This window comes from Callithrix jacchus, chromosome 17, assembly GCF_049354715.1.
Source record: "Callithrix jacchus isolate 240 chromosome 17, calJac240_pri, whole genome shotgun sequence".
Classification (NCBI taxonomy): domain Eukaryota; kingdom Metazoa; phylum Chordata; class Mammalia; order Primates; family Cebidae; genus Callithrix; species Callithrix jacchus.
This window is the reverse complement of record NC_133518.1, coordinates 71544541-71560117: the sequence shown is the minus strand read 5'-3', so window position 1 is coordinate 71560117 and position 15577 is coordinate 71544541. Positions and strand designations below refer to the sequence as shown.

The following is a 15577-nucleotide window of genomic DNA, read 5'->3' as shown; positions in this document are numbered from 1 at the left end:
TAGAGCAGTCATGGCTCACTGCAAGCCTTGATGTCCTGGTCTTGTGATCCTCCCACCTCAGCCTCTGGTGTAGCTGGGACCACAGGTGGAGGCCACCATACCTGGGTAATTTTTAAGAGTTTTCTTTCTTTGTTGTTTGTAGACGGGTCTTGCTATGTTGCCCACTCTGGTCTCAAACTCCTAGACTCAAGAGATCCTCCCACCTTGGTTTCCCAAAGTGTTGGGATTATAGTCGTAAGCAACCATGACCAGCCAACACTTTTATTTCTATCCTCCAGAACTCTAATTTTTGTTGTTGTTTTTTGGTTTTCGTTGTTGTTTTTCTAAGGACAACGTCTCATCTTGTCTCCAGGCTGAGGTGCAGTGGCACAATCATAGCTCACTGCAGCCTCAGACTCCTGGGCTCAAGAGGAGGACCTGCCTCAGCCTCTCTTGAGTAGCCTGGACTACAGAAGCATGACATCATGCTCAACTAATCTTTTTTTTTTCTTGTAGAAACAGGACCTTGCCATGTTGCCCTGGCTGGTCTTCCAATTGCTGGCCTTAATCCATCCTCCCGCCTTGGCCTCTCAAAGTGCTGGGATCATAGGCCTGAGACACTGCCCAGTCTGAGGCTCTATTTCCTAATGTTTGACCCTTCCTTAGGGCACAGCCTGATTGAAAAACTGATGCTAGCTTGTACTATCACACTCTTTCTAAAAATCAGAGAATTATCTTCCCCCAATTCAATTTCTCCAAATTTTCCAAAAACAGATAGTAGGCCTGGCTAATCTGGTTATAAACTGGGTTACGGAAGTGAGGTGAGATCATGGAATAAAAAACATATCTGAGATCCCAATGAGGCCAATGTTTCCGTTGACGACCTGACTGTGCAGATTTATTTGTAATAGTGGAATGGAGCTTCCTGAACTGATGGCCAATCTAATGTTTAGTCCAAAAGCCCTGGTATAGCTACTTAATGTGTGACCTTGCACCGTGTAATCTTTACGCATTTGCACCTAAATTGCCTCATCTCTAAGTGTTCTTTTGTATCTACTTTGGTAGCTGTATAAAATGAAATGTTTGCAAAAATGTTGTGCAAAGAGAAAAACATTCCGCAAGTAATTATTATTATTTTTGGAGACAGTCTTGCTCTGCCTCCTCCCAGGTTCAAGCGATTCTCCCGCCTCAGCCTCTCTAGCAGCTGGGATTACGTGGGTGCGCCACCACGCCCAGGTGATTTCTGTATTGTTAGCAGAGACGGACTTTCACAATGTTGGCCAGGCTCGAATCCTGACCTCAACTAAGTCACCCGCCTCGGCCTCCCAAAGTGCTGGGATTACAGGCGTGAGCCTGCAAGTTAATATTTACATCGCACAGGCGTCTAAGACTTTCTTCTGGCTCAGTGTCATTGTTTTATTAGGCTGACATGTTAATCTAGTATTTTTAACTTAAACTGGCGAGTTGGGGCGGGGCGTCCAGCATGTGGGTCTTATTCTGAGGCCGTAAATTCGGTGCAGGGCGAAGCCCCAATCTTAACGTTCTCTTCAGCAGGGATTCCGCCCGTCAAGCGTCGGTAGCCGCACCTAAGGAACTGTGATCCGCACACTGGTTCTGTAAGTCAGCCTCTGCCTCCTGCTTTCTAGTTCATCTCGTTCGGCAAAAGGATTTCTTTTGGCCCCAATGGCGAGTGCCCATAGGTCGCTAAGACCTTTCCGGCCTTCCGAGCAGCGTAGCTGTTACTGTGGCGCGTCCTAATGGTCCCGAGCCCAAGGTCAGGATATTGCCTGCGGTTACAATGACCAACAGCTAGTTTAATTCAGGATAGCCCAACTGCTCTCGGCAATATAACCGATGGCGGAAGCCTTTCCAGAGCTCTTTCTCGGGAACGTTGATTGGCTTCTTCTCACGCCAATCGAGCTTTTCTGCAAAACTAGCTTTTCCCACACCACATGGGTGCGAACCGCTCTCTCCCTCGGTAGAGAGGGCAAAAAGCCGAGACTATCGGGAAATACCACAGAGGAGCAAATCACCTCCGGAAGTGGCGTTTGGAGCCGCTTCCTACAATGCAGTCCAATGAACTCTTTCTTTTGGCAGCAAATTCCGTCTTCGAGCCCGCCCAAGGGGAAGAACACTTTGATTGGTTATTTAGTCGGGGGACACAGAGACTCACGGGAGCTTCTTCCTAGAGCTTGCAGGTATTGCTCAGTTGGCCTGTCAATCATCTTGCTCGCTTGAAGGGGCGGGAACTGGCAGCCCTTTTGGCACCTCCTCTTCCTGGGCTGCTGTGCTGGGAGGCCGCGAGGCCGCCCCGGCTGGGAACTGCCGCGTGGGCGGGGCCGGATTGCACTGGCCAGGCAGTTCCTGGGCTGCGAGGCGCGGGGAGTGGCCCTAAGCGTGGGGCTATACGGGGAGGGCTGGGGCGTGGGGCGAACGCAGGGGCGGGGCTGGGGCTGGGGCCGGGGCCGGGGCGGGGCCGGGGGAGGCGGAAGCGGCGCGCGAGCCTAAGACGGAGCCGCCTTGAAGCTAGTGTCCCGGCTGGCGGAGCGGCGTCGGCGGGGTTGGCCGTAGCGGCGTGGCGCTAGAGCCTGGGCGGGCCAGGGGCGGGGAGTCAAGGCTGGGGAGCGGGTGACGGGCGGGCGGAGGGCTTGCTCCCGTGTGGTCCTCCGAGCGCCCCGAGGTCCGGTCTCCGCGCAGTCCCGGAGAAGGATGCGACCGGGGGGTCCCGGGTGGGGCGGGCGGCAGCGGCTGCAGCGCTAGCGGCGCGGGGACTGGGCGGCGGCGGCGGCGGCGGCATGTGGCGCGGGGCCGGTGTCCGCGGGAGGGAGGCGCTGCCGGCGGCCGGGCCGCTCCCGCTGCAATTGCTCGCTGGGCTCGCAGTGCCCTGCCAGTGGGACCCCCGCCGCTCCGGTCCCGGCCGCCGCTGGTGACCACTCGCCGCCGCCCCCCCGCTCCGGAGGCTTCACCCGCGCCCGCCCTCAGGACGCGCCAGCGGAGCTCCGGCCTCTTCGCCCCGGACGCGGAGGCCGCGCTGTGCGGGGCAACGACGGCGAGGCCGGAAGATGGCCTGGGTGCTCAAGATGGACGAGGTGATCGAGTCCGGGCTGGTGCACGACTTCGACGCCAGCCTCTCAGGCATCGGGCAGGAGTTGGGCGCCGGCGCCTACAGCATGAGGTACTGGGTGCCTCGGGCGGGGAGAAGCCTCTGACTCCTTGGGGAAGGCCTTCGCAGCCCTGAGTCTCTGTCAGATGCGGCTGCTCCCAGAGGTGCGCGGGGCTGCGGGGTCGGAGTTGTGCCGCGTGGCGGTCGGGGGCCATGGAACCCCAAAGGCCTCTGCTCACCCTGGTGACGGGCGGGCGGGGAAGGTGGCCCCCAAGCTTCGGCCGCGGACCGCTCCTGAGGGCGTAATATTTGCTGTAAAACACGCCCAGCTGTTAGGATGGCTTAGGTTGGTGGGGGAAGGGGTTTCCTTTCCTTACAAGTGATTAACAAGCCCCATTGGAGCTAGAATGCACTGTGCGGAAAAGGCAGCGCTTAAATTGGGAAAATAATGTCCAGCGTTTTGGCATCAGTTCCCACTCTGTTGTCCTACATTGTAGTCTCTTCTGGCTGCAGATTTTAATCACTTGATGTTAGTAAATTATCATAATTGAAAGAATGGCCGCGGTGGGATTAGCACAGTGACTTCGTTTTGTTTTTTTGATTGTCTCAAAATGAAGTTTCTCATTTTGGAGACTACCCTCTCGGGCTGTTTGCTCTTGAGGATTTGAAGATGCAGTTATTGCACCACAAGCAATTGTTTAGTCTTTCCTGTCTGTACCAGCAACCATTCATTTTAATATTGAGAGGTTGAAACAGATCTGAGCTTAGTCTCTGCCCTTTATCCTTTTTAACTGTTAGGAATTTGGAAGCTCTGTATTTTTCTAGTGGTTTTATTGAAATATAGTTTACCAGAGCGTTGACTTGATTATAATAAAGTCTAAAAATCTGTGGTTTGGCAGCTTTTCATTAACGTGGATTAAGTGTAGCCTTCTGTTCTTTAGAAAATGCCTGATGTCTTCAAAGTGCTCTACAGTCTCCCAGTAGCATTCATACATCTTACTGCAGCCCTAGAGGAGGACTTCTGGGTCAAAGCTGGCCTGGAATGGTGGGGGCTGCTCCTTGAAATAATTAGGTCTTTAAATCTTGAAGAGAAATTATGAGCCATAAAGAACCCTTGGAAAGGTAGACGTTTATTGGAGTGTGGAAGCGAGTGGTGGAAAGCGTATTTTACACCCGGAGTTCCCCCCCAGCGTCTGGCTCTGATTTGGTCTCTGCTGGGCTCCCTGAACTTGGCACCTCCTCTCTCTGCAGTTGTATAACTTGAGGCCGCTAGATGAGGCGGCTTATTTTCTAAAACAGCTGTCTCCGTTGTTGAGGAAATTGAGCTACTGAAAGTCATGGAGTCACCCCAGAGGGGAGTATTCGAGGCGTACTTCTCGGTGAAAACGTACTCCTCTATCTAGTACCATGCTGCTCTTTAGCTCCACTGGAAACACGAGGCTTGCAGTCAAGGCAAAAGACGCACGTGAAGCAAATTCAGTATGTGTCTTTCCTCAGTTGCTTCTCTTTTATGGTAAATGAAAGTTTGCTGTTGGAAAGTTTACTTATTGATAGCTATTTTGAGCTTTTACTTTTTCTACTGTTTTATTTGACCTGTACTCTGATTTAGTGATTCAGCCAACTTAATGTAATAACGACTGTATATAGTTTATTTCCGTGAAAAGGAAATACAGTCTTGATGACCATATATTTTTAAAGTAATGTGTGAAATCTTTGTAATTCTGTGTAACTTACAACACTCTTCACAGGGATAATTTTCCCTTGAATGCTTTTGGTTCTGTCATTTAATCTAAATTTTCCAAGAAATTTGAAGGTTGTTATCATTTTCAAGGAGCTTATTTTTTTCGTATTTGAGCCCTCAAAAACTAAGAGATGAAGAGCGTTTGTCTCTTGGAAATTCAAGGCTTTTTGTTTGAAATTCTCAAACTAAGGACATTCCAAAATTGATTTGATGTGGAGGAAGTCTGAAGAAGGCCTTGGCTATACTGCAGGCCTCCCTGGACTGCAGTTGTACTTTCCATGCCTGGCCCTGGAGCCCTGAGAGGGTTGGGGTACCCACGAATGGCTCAGCCATTCTCCAGCATGAGCATTCACTCACTTCCTCTGGCATCTAGTGGGAAAGAAAGCTTAATCTTTCAAAGTTCTGGAAGTAAACTTAATTACTGGGAAAATGACTTCTTGATACAAATTGAATTTATAGAAAGCTTTCCATTTTTCTTTCAAAATGAAACATGCTTACTGTATTTGCTTTTTGGATGGCTTAAAAGAAGAGGTATTCCTTAAGACTTCTCTGAGGGAATGGTTTCCTCAGCTTCTGAGAGGTTAGTTTGAAAGGAAGAAATGGTTTCTCTCAATGGTCTGACTTAAGAATGGCCAGGTGTGATCTTTGGTATGCTTGTAGACCTAGCTACTTGGGAGACTGCTTGAGCCCAGAGGTTCAGGGCAGTAGTGTGTGCTATGATTGCATCTGTTCATAGCCAGTGCACTCCAGCCTGGACAAGAATGAAACCCCCTTCTCTCGTTTCTTTTTTTCCCCCCCCTTTCTCTTTAAACAAAAAAAAGTAGGAAAAATATATTTGTGTAAAATAATGTAGGCTGATAATATTGATATTTTGGAGCTAACTACATTACCTTTGCTTCTCTTTTTTCTTTTGGCTCTGGTTCTCCTTTTATGGGTTTTCTGTATGCTGTTGTATTATAATTTTTGTTTACGTTTTTTTTTTTTTTGTATTATACTTGGATGTGAGATGTGGGAATGCAGCAGATTCTATTTGAAATAAGGCAGGTCATAAATGTTTTTAAAAATCTTGGTTACAGTAACAGAATTTTAGAGATAGACACCTTAGAAACCTTTTAGAATCTAGACCACTCCATTTCTTATACTGTAAATGCATTATCTGAGGGTCATAGATGTTAAAGTGTTTGGCTTGAACACATGAAGGCTGATTTTTTTTCTCCCCACACAGAGTGAAGACTGAAACCCATGGTAACTTGAAATCTGGGTCATTTCTTGTTTTGTGAAGTGTGGAGTAGATAACCAAATGACTTTTTAAAATAGTACACATTAAAACTTAAAGAGGGTCTTTTGGACCACCTGGTAATTTTCTTTTCATCTCACTGTATGAAATTTATCATCTGTAGCCAAGTTAATTTTCAGGATTTGGGGGGTCAATGTTGAAATGGTTTTGAAGGTAATAGGAAATAATGGCTTCTTTAGCTTACTCTTCTAAAAATTTTGATATTAAATTATTACTTTACAAAAGGTATTGTCTGAGCCCTGTTTGTTAAACTTCGCTGTGGTATGAATCTCTTGAACCAAAAGATAGACGTTATATATATTGAAATGGGAGGTACATCCATAGTTTACAAATAATTTGCTAAATCAAAACTTTTGAGCTGATGACAGACAGTTCCTATATTGATTGAAAGGTAAAATGCGAGTTAAGAGACCTATATTGTACAGCAAGGTTACTATAGTTAATGATACAGTGTATTCTTGAAAAATGCGAAGAATGGATGTTAATGTTCTCACCACAGTAATGGTAACTGTGAGGTAATGCATTTATTAATTGGCTGAATTTAAACATTGGACAGTCAGTGTATATATATTAGAACATCATGTTGTACATGGTAATGCACACTATTGTACTTTCCATGCCTGGCTCTGGAGCCCTGAGACGGTTGGGGTGCCCATGAATGGCTCAGCCTTTTTTAAAAAGCTAAAAAAAAATTAGTGTTATAGACCCTGTAAGGTAACAGAATTTCAACTTAGATCAGTATTCGGTTAGTGAAAGATTAGTAAGTGTAGGGTTTATTATGTAGCTATTAATAGCTGATGATTTTCTTTTTGTCTCATGCTAAAATAGAATGTCCCTGAGTAGGTGACATATATCTTGGAAGTACAGATGGTCCCCAACTTAGGATGGTTTGAGGTACAATTTTTGTTGTATAAGCCATACACATTCAGTAGAAACACCTCTAGTAGACACTGTACGTTGTGTTTTGAATTTCGATCTTTCCCATGCTAGTGATACATGGTATAATGCTCTCTTGTGATGGTGGGCAGTATACTGTGTTGCCAAATGGTTTTGCCTAACTCTAGTCTGATCTAACTGATCATGTTTAAGGTAGGCTAGGTAAGTTGTGATGCACAGGTTAGGTGCATGAAATGTTTGTTTGAGACAACGTCTTGCTCTGTCACCTACACTGGAGGACAGTGGAGCAATCACAGCTTGTTGCAGCCTTGACTTTTCTGGGCTTATGCAATCTTCTCACCTCAGCCTCCAGAGTAGCTGGAACTACAGGCAGTGCCACCATGCCTGGCTAATTTTTAAAATTTTATTTTTAGTAGAGATAAGGTCTTGCTATGTTAGCCAGGCTGATAAATTTATCTTTGATTTGTGATATTTTCAACTTAACAATGGGTTGATTGGGACTTTATTGTATGTCAGGGAACATCTGTGTAGAACAATTTTAGGATTAGTGAAATTTAAAAATTTTATTATGGTACTTCAGAATACTCCCAGAATTGGCAGTAATTTCTGTTTTTTCTCCCCCTAGAATCTTTTCATGAAGCAATTTTCTATAAAACTTCTCATTTCAAGGTTTAACAGCTTTTTCCTGGATTTAATCTTGGCTGCAGTACAGGAAATGATGTAATAAATTAACTCATTTAAAAAAGTTATTGATTTCAGATTATAGTGTTCACATTTTAAAATTTATTACCTTAAAGTTGAGGTTGACAAACCTTTTCTGTAAAGGGTTAGGTAGTAAATATTTTAGGCTTTGTGGGCTGTATGGATTCTGTCAGATTTTGTTTTTTTACAACCCTTTAAAAAATGTAAAACCATTCTTACCCCATAATTGTATAAAAACAGGCTGGCTGGTTTTGGCCCTTGGACCATAACTTCTCAACCCTTGCACTAAAGGATAGGAGTCACCTGGTGTGGTGGCATACCCCTGTAATCTCAGCACTTTGGGAGACCAAGGCAGGCAGATTACCTCATGTCACGAGCTTGAGACCAGGTTGGCCAACATGGTGAAACCCCATCTCTACTAAAAATGCAAAATTATTTGGGCACAGTGGTGCATGCCTGTAATCCCAGCTACTGGGAGGCTGAGGCAAGAGAATCTGAGCCCGGGAGGCAGAGGTTGTGATGAGCTGAGATTGCTTCACTGCACTCCAGCCTGGGGAGACAGAACAAGACTCTTTCTAAAAAAAAAAAGGATTTGCTGACTATTGAAATCTTATGTTCAAGAAATTGATGTAGTCTAAGAACTATCTCAGCTAATTTATGTAATTCTGTTGTTTGCCTATAGATTTTTTTTATTGTGTTCAGTTTTCAAAATTAGGATTCCCCTGCCCCTGTGAGATATAGTACAGTTTATATCCTTCAATAAGGGCTGTTTGAAACTTTGTGGTTTGATATGTTTCTTCATGGTGGCATTTGTTGGTTTGCCAGGACACATTTAAATATTTGCTTTGGATAGAAATATCGTCTGATGCTTTTTTCTTTCTTTTTTAGCTGTAGGTTCTGTGACTGACATCATTATTGTTGTATTTAGAGACAGGGTCTTGCTTTGTTGCCCAGGCTGGGGTGCAGTGGCTATTTGCAGACATGATCACTGTACTACAGCCTCTAATTTCTGGGCTCAAGGGATTCTCCTGCCACAGACTCCCAAGTAGCTGGGACCCCAGGCATGGTGCCACAGCTGCATGACTGATTTTAAAGGAAGCTCTGTAGTATTTACTTTGCTTGTTTGGGGGCAGATCTAATAGATGAATATGAGATTGTTAGCCTTTGATGGTAGAGTCTTTTTAAAAATATGTTGGATGTGCAGTGGCTCACGCCTGTACTCCCAGCACATCGGGAGGCCAAGGCAGGTGGATCATTTGAGGTCAGGAGTTCATGACCAACATGGTGAAACCTCGTCTCTACTAAAAATACAAAATTCATCTGGGTATGGTGGCATGCACCTGTAATCCCAGTTACCCAGGAGGCTGAGGTAGAATCATTTGATCCTAGGAGGTGGAGGTTGCGCTTGGCCAAGATTGCGCTGCTGTACTTCAGCCTAGGCAACAGAGTGAGACTGTCTCAAAAAAAAAAAAAAAAAAAAAATTAACTCTGACTTTTTTGGAGATTGTGAAATTGAAATTGTTGCCTTGATAAGAACTGTGACAAAACTAGTTTTTACTCATTTATGTATTCATAGTTGAACTTTCAACTTAAAACTTTTCATTTTGAAATTTTTCAAGTTACAAAGTAATATAGAGAGTTCACATGTACCCTTCACCCAGCTTCTCTTACTTACACAACCAGACTACTATTGTCAAAATCAGGAATTTAGACTTGGTGCAGTACTGTTATCTAAATTACAAAATGTATTTGGAATTCACAGCTTTCTTCCTTTTGTCCTTTCAGATTCCAATCCAGGATTCTATATTACATTTAGTTTTTGTCTCCTGTAACAATTTTTAGTTTTTCCATCTTTTATGATTTTGATACTTTTGATGTGTTTTATAACACATTTATAAACATGTAATTTTATATTTATATAAAATACAAAGATAAAATATACTTCTGAATACTCTTTAGCCTTGAAAGGATCTCTTGTTTTTTGCAGTAATTTTGAGTAGAGTAGGACCGCAGTTGCTTTTAGTTACTACTTTGTCTTGATCTATCTAGATATAAATAGGACGCTATATATTTTGTAGTAACTTCATAATGAAAGTACCAAGAAATTTGAAAACATTTAAAAATTTATTTTGAATAACAATTACAAATCATTGTGTATTAAACATAATTTTAATTTTAATTTTTTTGAGACAGAGTTTCGCTCTTGTTGCCCAGGCTGGAGTGCAATGGCGTGATCTCGGCTCATGGCAACCTCTGCCTCCTGAGTTGAAGCGATTCTCCTGCCTCAGTCTCCCAAGTAGCTGGGATTAGAGTCATGTGCCACTGTACCTAGCTAATTTTGTATTTTTAGTAGAGACGATTTTTTTCCATGTTGGTCAGGCTGGTCTCAAACTCCTGACCTCAGGTGCTGCCCACCTCAGCCTCCCAAAGTGCTTGGTTTACAGGCATGAGCCACTGCACCCAGCCAAAAATTTTTTAAATTAAAAAGCTTTGCCAGAACAGAGAATTTAGCCAGAAGAAGGCCACACTGTGTCAGCCAGGCTGAAGTGCAGTGGTGCAATCATAGCTCACTGCAGTCTCGACTTCCTGGGCTCAGGTAATTCTTTCACCTCATCCTTCCTAGTAGCTGAGACTATGGGTATGCATGACCATGCCTGGCCAATTTTTTTGGTATTTTCTGTAGAGACGGGGTTTTACTGTGTTATCCAGGCTGGTCTCAAACTCCTGGGTTTAAGTAGTCCGCTTATCTTGGCCTCCCAAAGTGCTGGGATTACAAGTGTGAGCCACCGTACCCAGTCAATTTTAACTTTCTTTGGTTGAGTAAATGTTTAACTACACGTGTAGTTTATTTAATGGATGTAAGGGTATTCAGATTTTGTTAGTTGTGGTTGGTTCAAGACCTTGGTTGTCAAGTATGTCTTTCCTGCAGCTCTGTAGTTTATACTGTAACATTCTCATCTATTTTCTCCCCTTCCCTCTGGAAAGCTTGATGACACCTCCTCAGCCTCACAACTCTTCCTCCCCCATGCCTATTTTCAACTGATTCTCTTAGTTCTTTACTAGGAAAATGGAACTTTCATATACTTATTGGCTTGTGAGTTTTTCTATGGTATATTTAGGTGTGTGTTTCTTATTTATCCTGGTTTGGTCATTTCGTCTTTTTGAATCAGTGAATTGGTATATTTCACTAGTTCTAGAATTTGCTCAGCCTTCCTGTCTTTAGATACTGGTTACTATTCCATTCTCTGAGACTTCAGTTTAATGCAAAATCTTCTCACTTTGTCCTTTCTTAAATTCTCTTCTGCATTTCCATGATTTCCCACTCTGTGCTGCTTTCTGGGTAACTTCTTTTTACCTATAATCCAGTCTCCTAATTCAGTCTTCACTTCTGTCTGAGCTGCTAGTAAACCTGAGTTCTTACTTTGAACAGTTTTATTTTCCAGTTCTAGAAGTTCTATTTGCTCTTTCTCAGTTTTGCTTTCCCTTAAAATTTTCTGTTCTTTGCAGATATTTTCAGGCTTCTCTTTTATTTCTTTAAACAGAGTAAGCATGATTTTATAGTTTGGATTTGATCGATTTCAACATCTGAAATCTCTGGTGGTCTGTGTCCAATCAGGAAAATAGAAATCAGTTAGATGTGTCAAGCAGAGAGGGATTTAGTGAAGTACTTGATTGCAAAGGAGCTGGAAGGGTTGGAGGAGCAGGTCATGTTACCTGGTTGCTCTTGGGCTTGTTCCTGGAGGCATGGCTACTGATGCCCTGAAATTCCCAGCAGCTGTATTCTGTGTGGTTGTCTGTTTTTACATCTGGCTTTTCCCTTTCCTGCTCTTTAGCTTCCCACCAGTGTTTGCCTTTGGAGAACCTGACAGGACTCTGTCTAGCAAGAATTCTTCTATATGTAGTTTTCAGGCTTCTAAGATCTGAATACCAACAGACAAAATCTGGAACTGGATATATGTTATCTGTTGTGTTTGCAGTTCGTTTCTGCTCCTAGAGTTTTGTTTGTCCTTTTATGCCTGGTGATTTTGGGGTACTGGCATTTCAGTATTAGTTGGAATAATTTGATGCCTGAACTTTTCACTTGCTTGTCAGACCCCTGTGAGCCCTACCTGTCAGTGGTTCCCTAGACCACGCTGGAGAAGCTAACCAGTACTTTCTCTTCACCCTTACCCTGAGCATCTGGCAGTTTCCATCCCAGTTTAATGTGGATGGCTGTATCCTCTACCAGCAAGGCCACTAAAACTACAATATGGCTTTGTAGTTCTTTCCTCAGGTTGGGTAGGTAAAAGCCGCTTTTAGTTCTAGGCTTGCTTGGAGTTGCTGCACTTTTTCAGATTTTGGCCTGTTTCCTCATCTTGTTAGTTCTTCAGTACTTTTAAGAATATATGTGTTCTCTGACAGCTTTTTTTCCCCCATTCTCAGTGAGGGTGGATGTGGTATAGGTTCGTTTAAATTACTTACACACCTGCCGTTACTAAACAGTCAGTTCTCTGTGTTGTTTTTTTAGTTTCTTACATAACTGTTTAGAATTTTCATTTAATTTCCAAATGTTTTATCTATCTTGTCCTTAAGAAAAATTCAAATTTTCACCTGTTTTTGAAAACTGGCACATTGATATACTTATATTCAAAACCTATGAAAGGGTGTACAATGCAGTCTCTGCCTCACAACAGGGTCTTGCAGTCATTCATTTGTCCTCCCCAAAGGCATCTTACATTGCTGGAATTTTAGGTGTCCTAATAGATTTTTATACTTCATTTGGTGATTGGATCAAGCTTGTTGTGATTTTCAGTCTTTTATAGCATCCTGACTTTTGGTGCTAAGCTACATTAAAATTTACCAACATGTAGATCTTTCAGTTTTGCCTTCTAAAATACATCATTTGGGCCTGGTGCAGTGGTACATGCCTGTAATCCCAGATACTAGGGAGTTTGAGGTGGGAGGTTGAGGCTGTAGTGAGCCATGATCATGTCACTGCACTCCAGCCTGGGAGACAGTTCTGTCTCATAAATAAATACCCTACTTCTTTTAGTTCAGTTTAACATACTCTCTTTAGTACTCAAAAGTCTGTTTCCATTTATGGAATTACAAAAATCCTCAAGGTTTTGGGACTTTGAACATAGTAGAAATGATAATCTTGTCTGGAGACCTGGTTTTCAGTCTTAATACTCATTGCTTGGTTATTGATGCTGCAGTTAGTTCATTGCTTCAGCAAGTATTTGAGCTCCTTTGTGCTAGATGCTGGCACCAGTCAGTGAAGAAATACATTTTTGGAGTTATGTGCTAATGGCAGATACAAACTTAATAAGTCTCATATATTGTTGGAAAGTGGTAAGAGTTGTGTATAGAGCTAGGGTAGGGAAATTGGGAACTTGGGTGGGAGGACTGTAGTGTCTCATTATCACTGAAATGATGACATTTGAATGAAATGAGCCATTAGGACATCCAGTAGAAGAGTAGAGCCAGGAGGCTTGATGCAGCTGGAGCAGGGGGAATGAGGGTGACAAGAAGAGGGGGTGAAGAGCTGGTTGCATAGGGTTTTATAGGATTTCGTAAGGACTTTGGTTGAAAGTGAGCTGATGGAAGGGTTCAGAGAATTGAAATGGTTTAACTTCTGTTTGGAAAGGATCACTGGTTGCTTTGTTGACTGGAAGGCATTTTCTTTCTAATTAAGTAAAAAATTAATTAGAGATTTAATAACAAATGATCTTTATGTGTTTATATGTTAAGTTTGTTCAAGAGTCGTTTAGCACCTACCATGAACATGGTATTTTTTGTGTGGATCATTGAGACTATAACCAAGTGAATAAAAAGGTGGTTGTCTTCTAGGATCTGAAGCATATAACATTGTGTCTTCCATATGTGACAATTTATTTATAAAAAGCCATTCTCATGCAGTGTTACATCTTATTTTGATGATGTGTCTAATGATCAATCCAAGGAGTTAGCATTGAAGTGTTAAAATTATTCCCTGTGTCATTTTTCAGTATAAATAATGGTTCTGAGTCACAACTCTCATCAAATTCTTTTCTTTCTTTCTGAGAGGGTTTTAAATGCTTACATATATAACATGCAGTATATATTTTCATCTTCCCTGTAGCCAATTTGACTATTATGACTGATTTTTGTAAAGAAGTGATCTGATTCTTTTTTGAGATAGAGTCTCACTCTGTCACCCAGGCTGGAGTGCAGTGGTGCGATATTGGCTCACTGCAACTTCCACCTCCCAAGTTCAAGCAATTCTCTTGGCTTAGCTTCCCAAGTAGCTGGGACTACAGGCATGCACCACATATCCCACTAATTTTTGTATTTTTAGTAGAGACAGGGTTTTGCCATGTTTGGAACTCCTATCATCAGGTGATCCACCTGCCTCAGCCTGAAAGTGCTGGAATTACAGGTGTGAGCCACTGCTCCTGGCCCAAAGTCTTCTAAAGAGTTTTTATATCTGCCCCTAGGGCAGGAGCTTGGGTGGAGCAAAATCCCTAGGTCAAGTGTTGAGAACTCTATGGAAGTGTTGGGGACCATTGCTAACCATGTGATCCTTGGTTATTACTTGTGTACCTAGTAGTGTTTTGACAATTCCTGAGTATAAATAAGAGGCAGAATTAGGGGATAAGATAGTAACTTTGAAAATCAGCACAGTGCTTTAATAGAAATGCATGTGGAGAGTAGGGACTACCGGTGGGATAACATTCTCTCCCAGGGTTTCCATCCCATTTCACTTGTTTTCACATTCTGTTTTTGAATTGAATTGACCTGGCTACTCAGGTATCTGAGCGAACAGCTTGTAGGAAAAATAAAATAAGCAATTCAGTCAAGTCCCTATTACTGGTGTTGATATAGTTTATTCATTTGGATGTTTTATCGTTGCTGCTATAATTATCATTTTACTTTCTGTTGAAGAAAGAGCATAGAAAAGTTAAGATTCAAATGTACAACTCAGGTGATTATCTCAAAGACAAATAATAACTCTCCATACATTAATGGGGGAATGTAAAAGGGTTGCAGCCACTTTGAAAAACAGCTTGGCAGTTCCTCAAAAAGTTAAAACGGAGGCCGGACATGATGGCTCACGCCTTTGATCCCAGCACTTTGGGAGGCCAAGGCAGGTGGATCACCACCAGGTCAGGAGATCAAGACCAGCCTGGCCAATATGATGAAACCCCATCTCTAATAAAAATACAAAAATTAGCCAGGTGTGGTGGTGGGCACCTGTAGTTCCAGCTACTCAGGAGGCTGAGACAGGAGAATTGCTTGAACCCGGGAGGCAGAAGTTGCAGTGAGCCGAGATCATGCCACTGCACTCCAGCCTGCGTGACAGAGCGAGACTCCATCTCAAACACACACACACACACACACACACACACACACACACACACCAGTTAGCCAGATATGGTGGTACATGCCTCTAATCTTAGTTATTTGGGAGGCTGAAACATGAGAATGACTTGAGTTCGGGAGTCAGAGGCTGTGGTGAGCCAAGATGGCACCACTGCACTTCAGCCTGGGTGACAAAGCTTTCTCCAAAAAAATAATAAATAAACGGAGTTACCATGTAATCCAGTAATCCAGTTCTAGGTATATACCTAGCAGAATTTATTTATATAAAAACATAGAAAAGTGTTCATTATTTATATAAAAACATAGAAAAGTGTTCATAACAGCATTATTCGTAATTGCTAAAATGGAGACAACCCAGATGCCCATCATCTGAATGGATACACAATATGGTATGTCTATGCAATGGAATGGAGCCATAAAAAGGAATGACACATTGGCATATGTTAGAACATGGATGGTCCTTGAAACATTCTAAGTGGGTCGGGTGAGGTGGCTCACGCCTGTAATCCTAGCACAT

General features: G+C 43.0%; 1 protein-coding gene across 4 annotated transcripts in view; it reads left to right on the top strand.

Moving 5' to 3' along the window:
- The first annotated feature begins 2466 nt into the window (after positions 1 to 2466).
- The window catches only part of UBP1 (upstream binding protein 1), a 50099-nt gene continuing 36988 nt past the window's right edge, over positions 2467 to 15577 (top strand). For all 4 annotated transcript variants that reach the window (XR_013528725.1, XR_013528726.1, XM_035278307.3 and 1 more), the window contains exon 1: positions 2467 to 3154. Coding sequence is in view for 2 of the 4 variants with exons in the window: in XM_035278307.3 (XP_035134198.1) it covers positions 3042 to 3154 (113 nt within the window). In the remaining 2 variants the exon portion in view is untranslated. The remainder of the gene's footprint in view (positions 3155 to 15577) is intronic.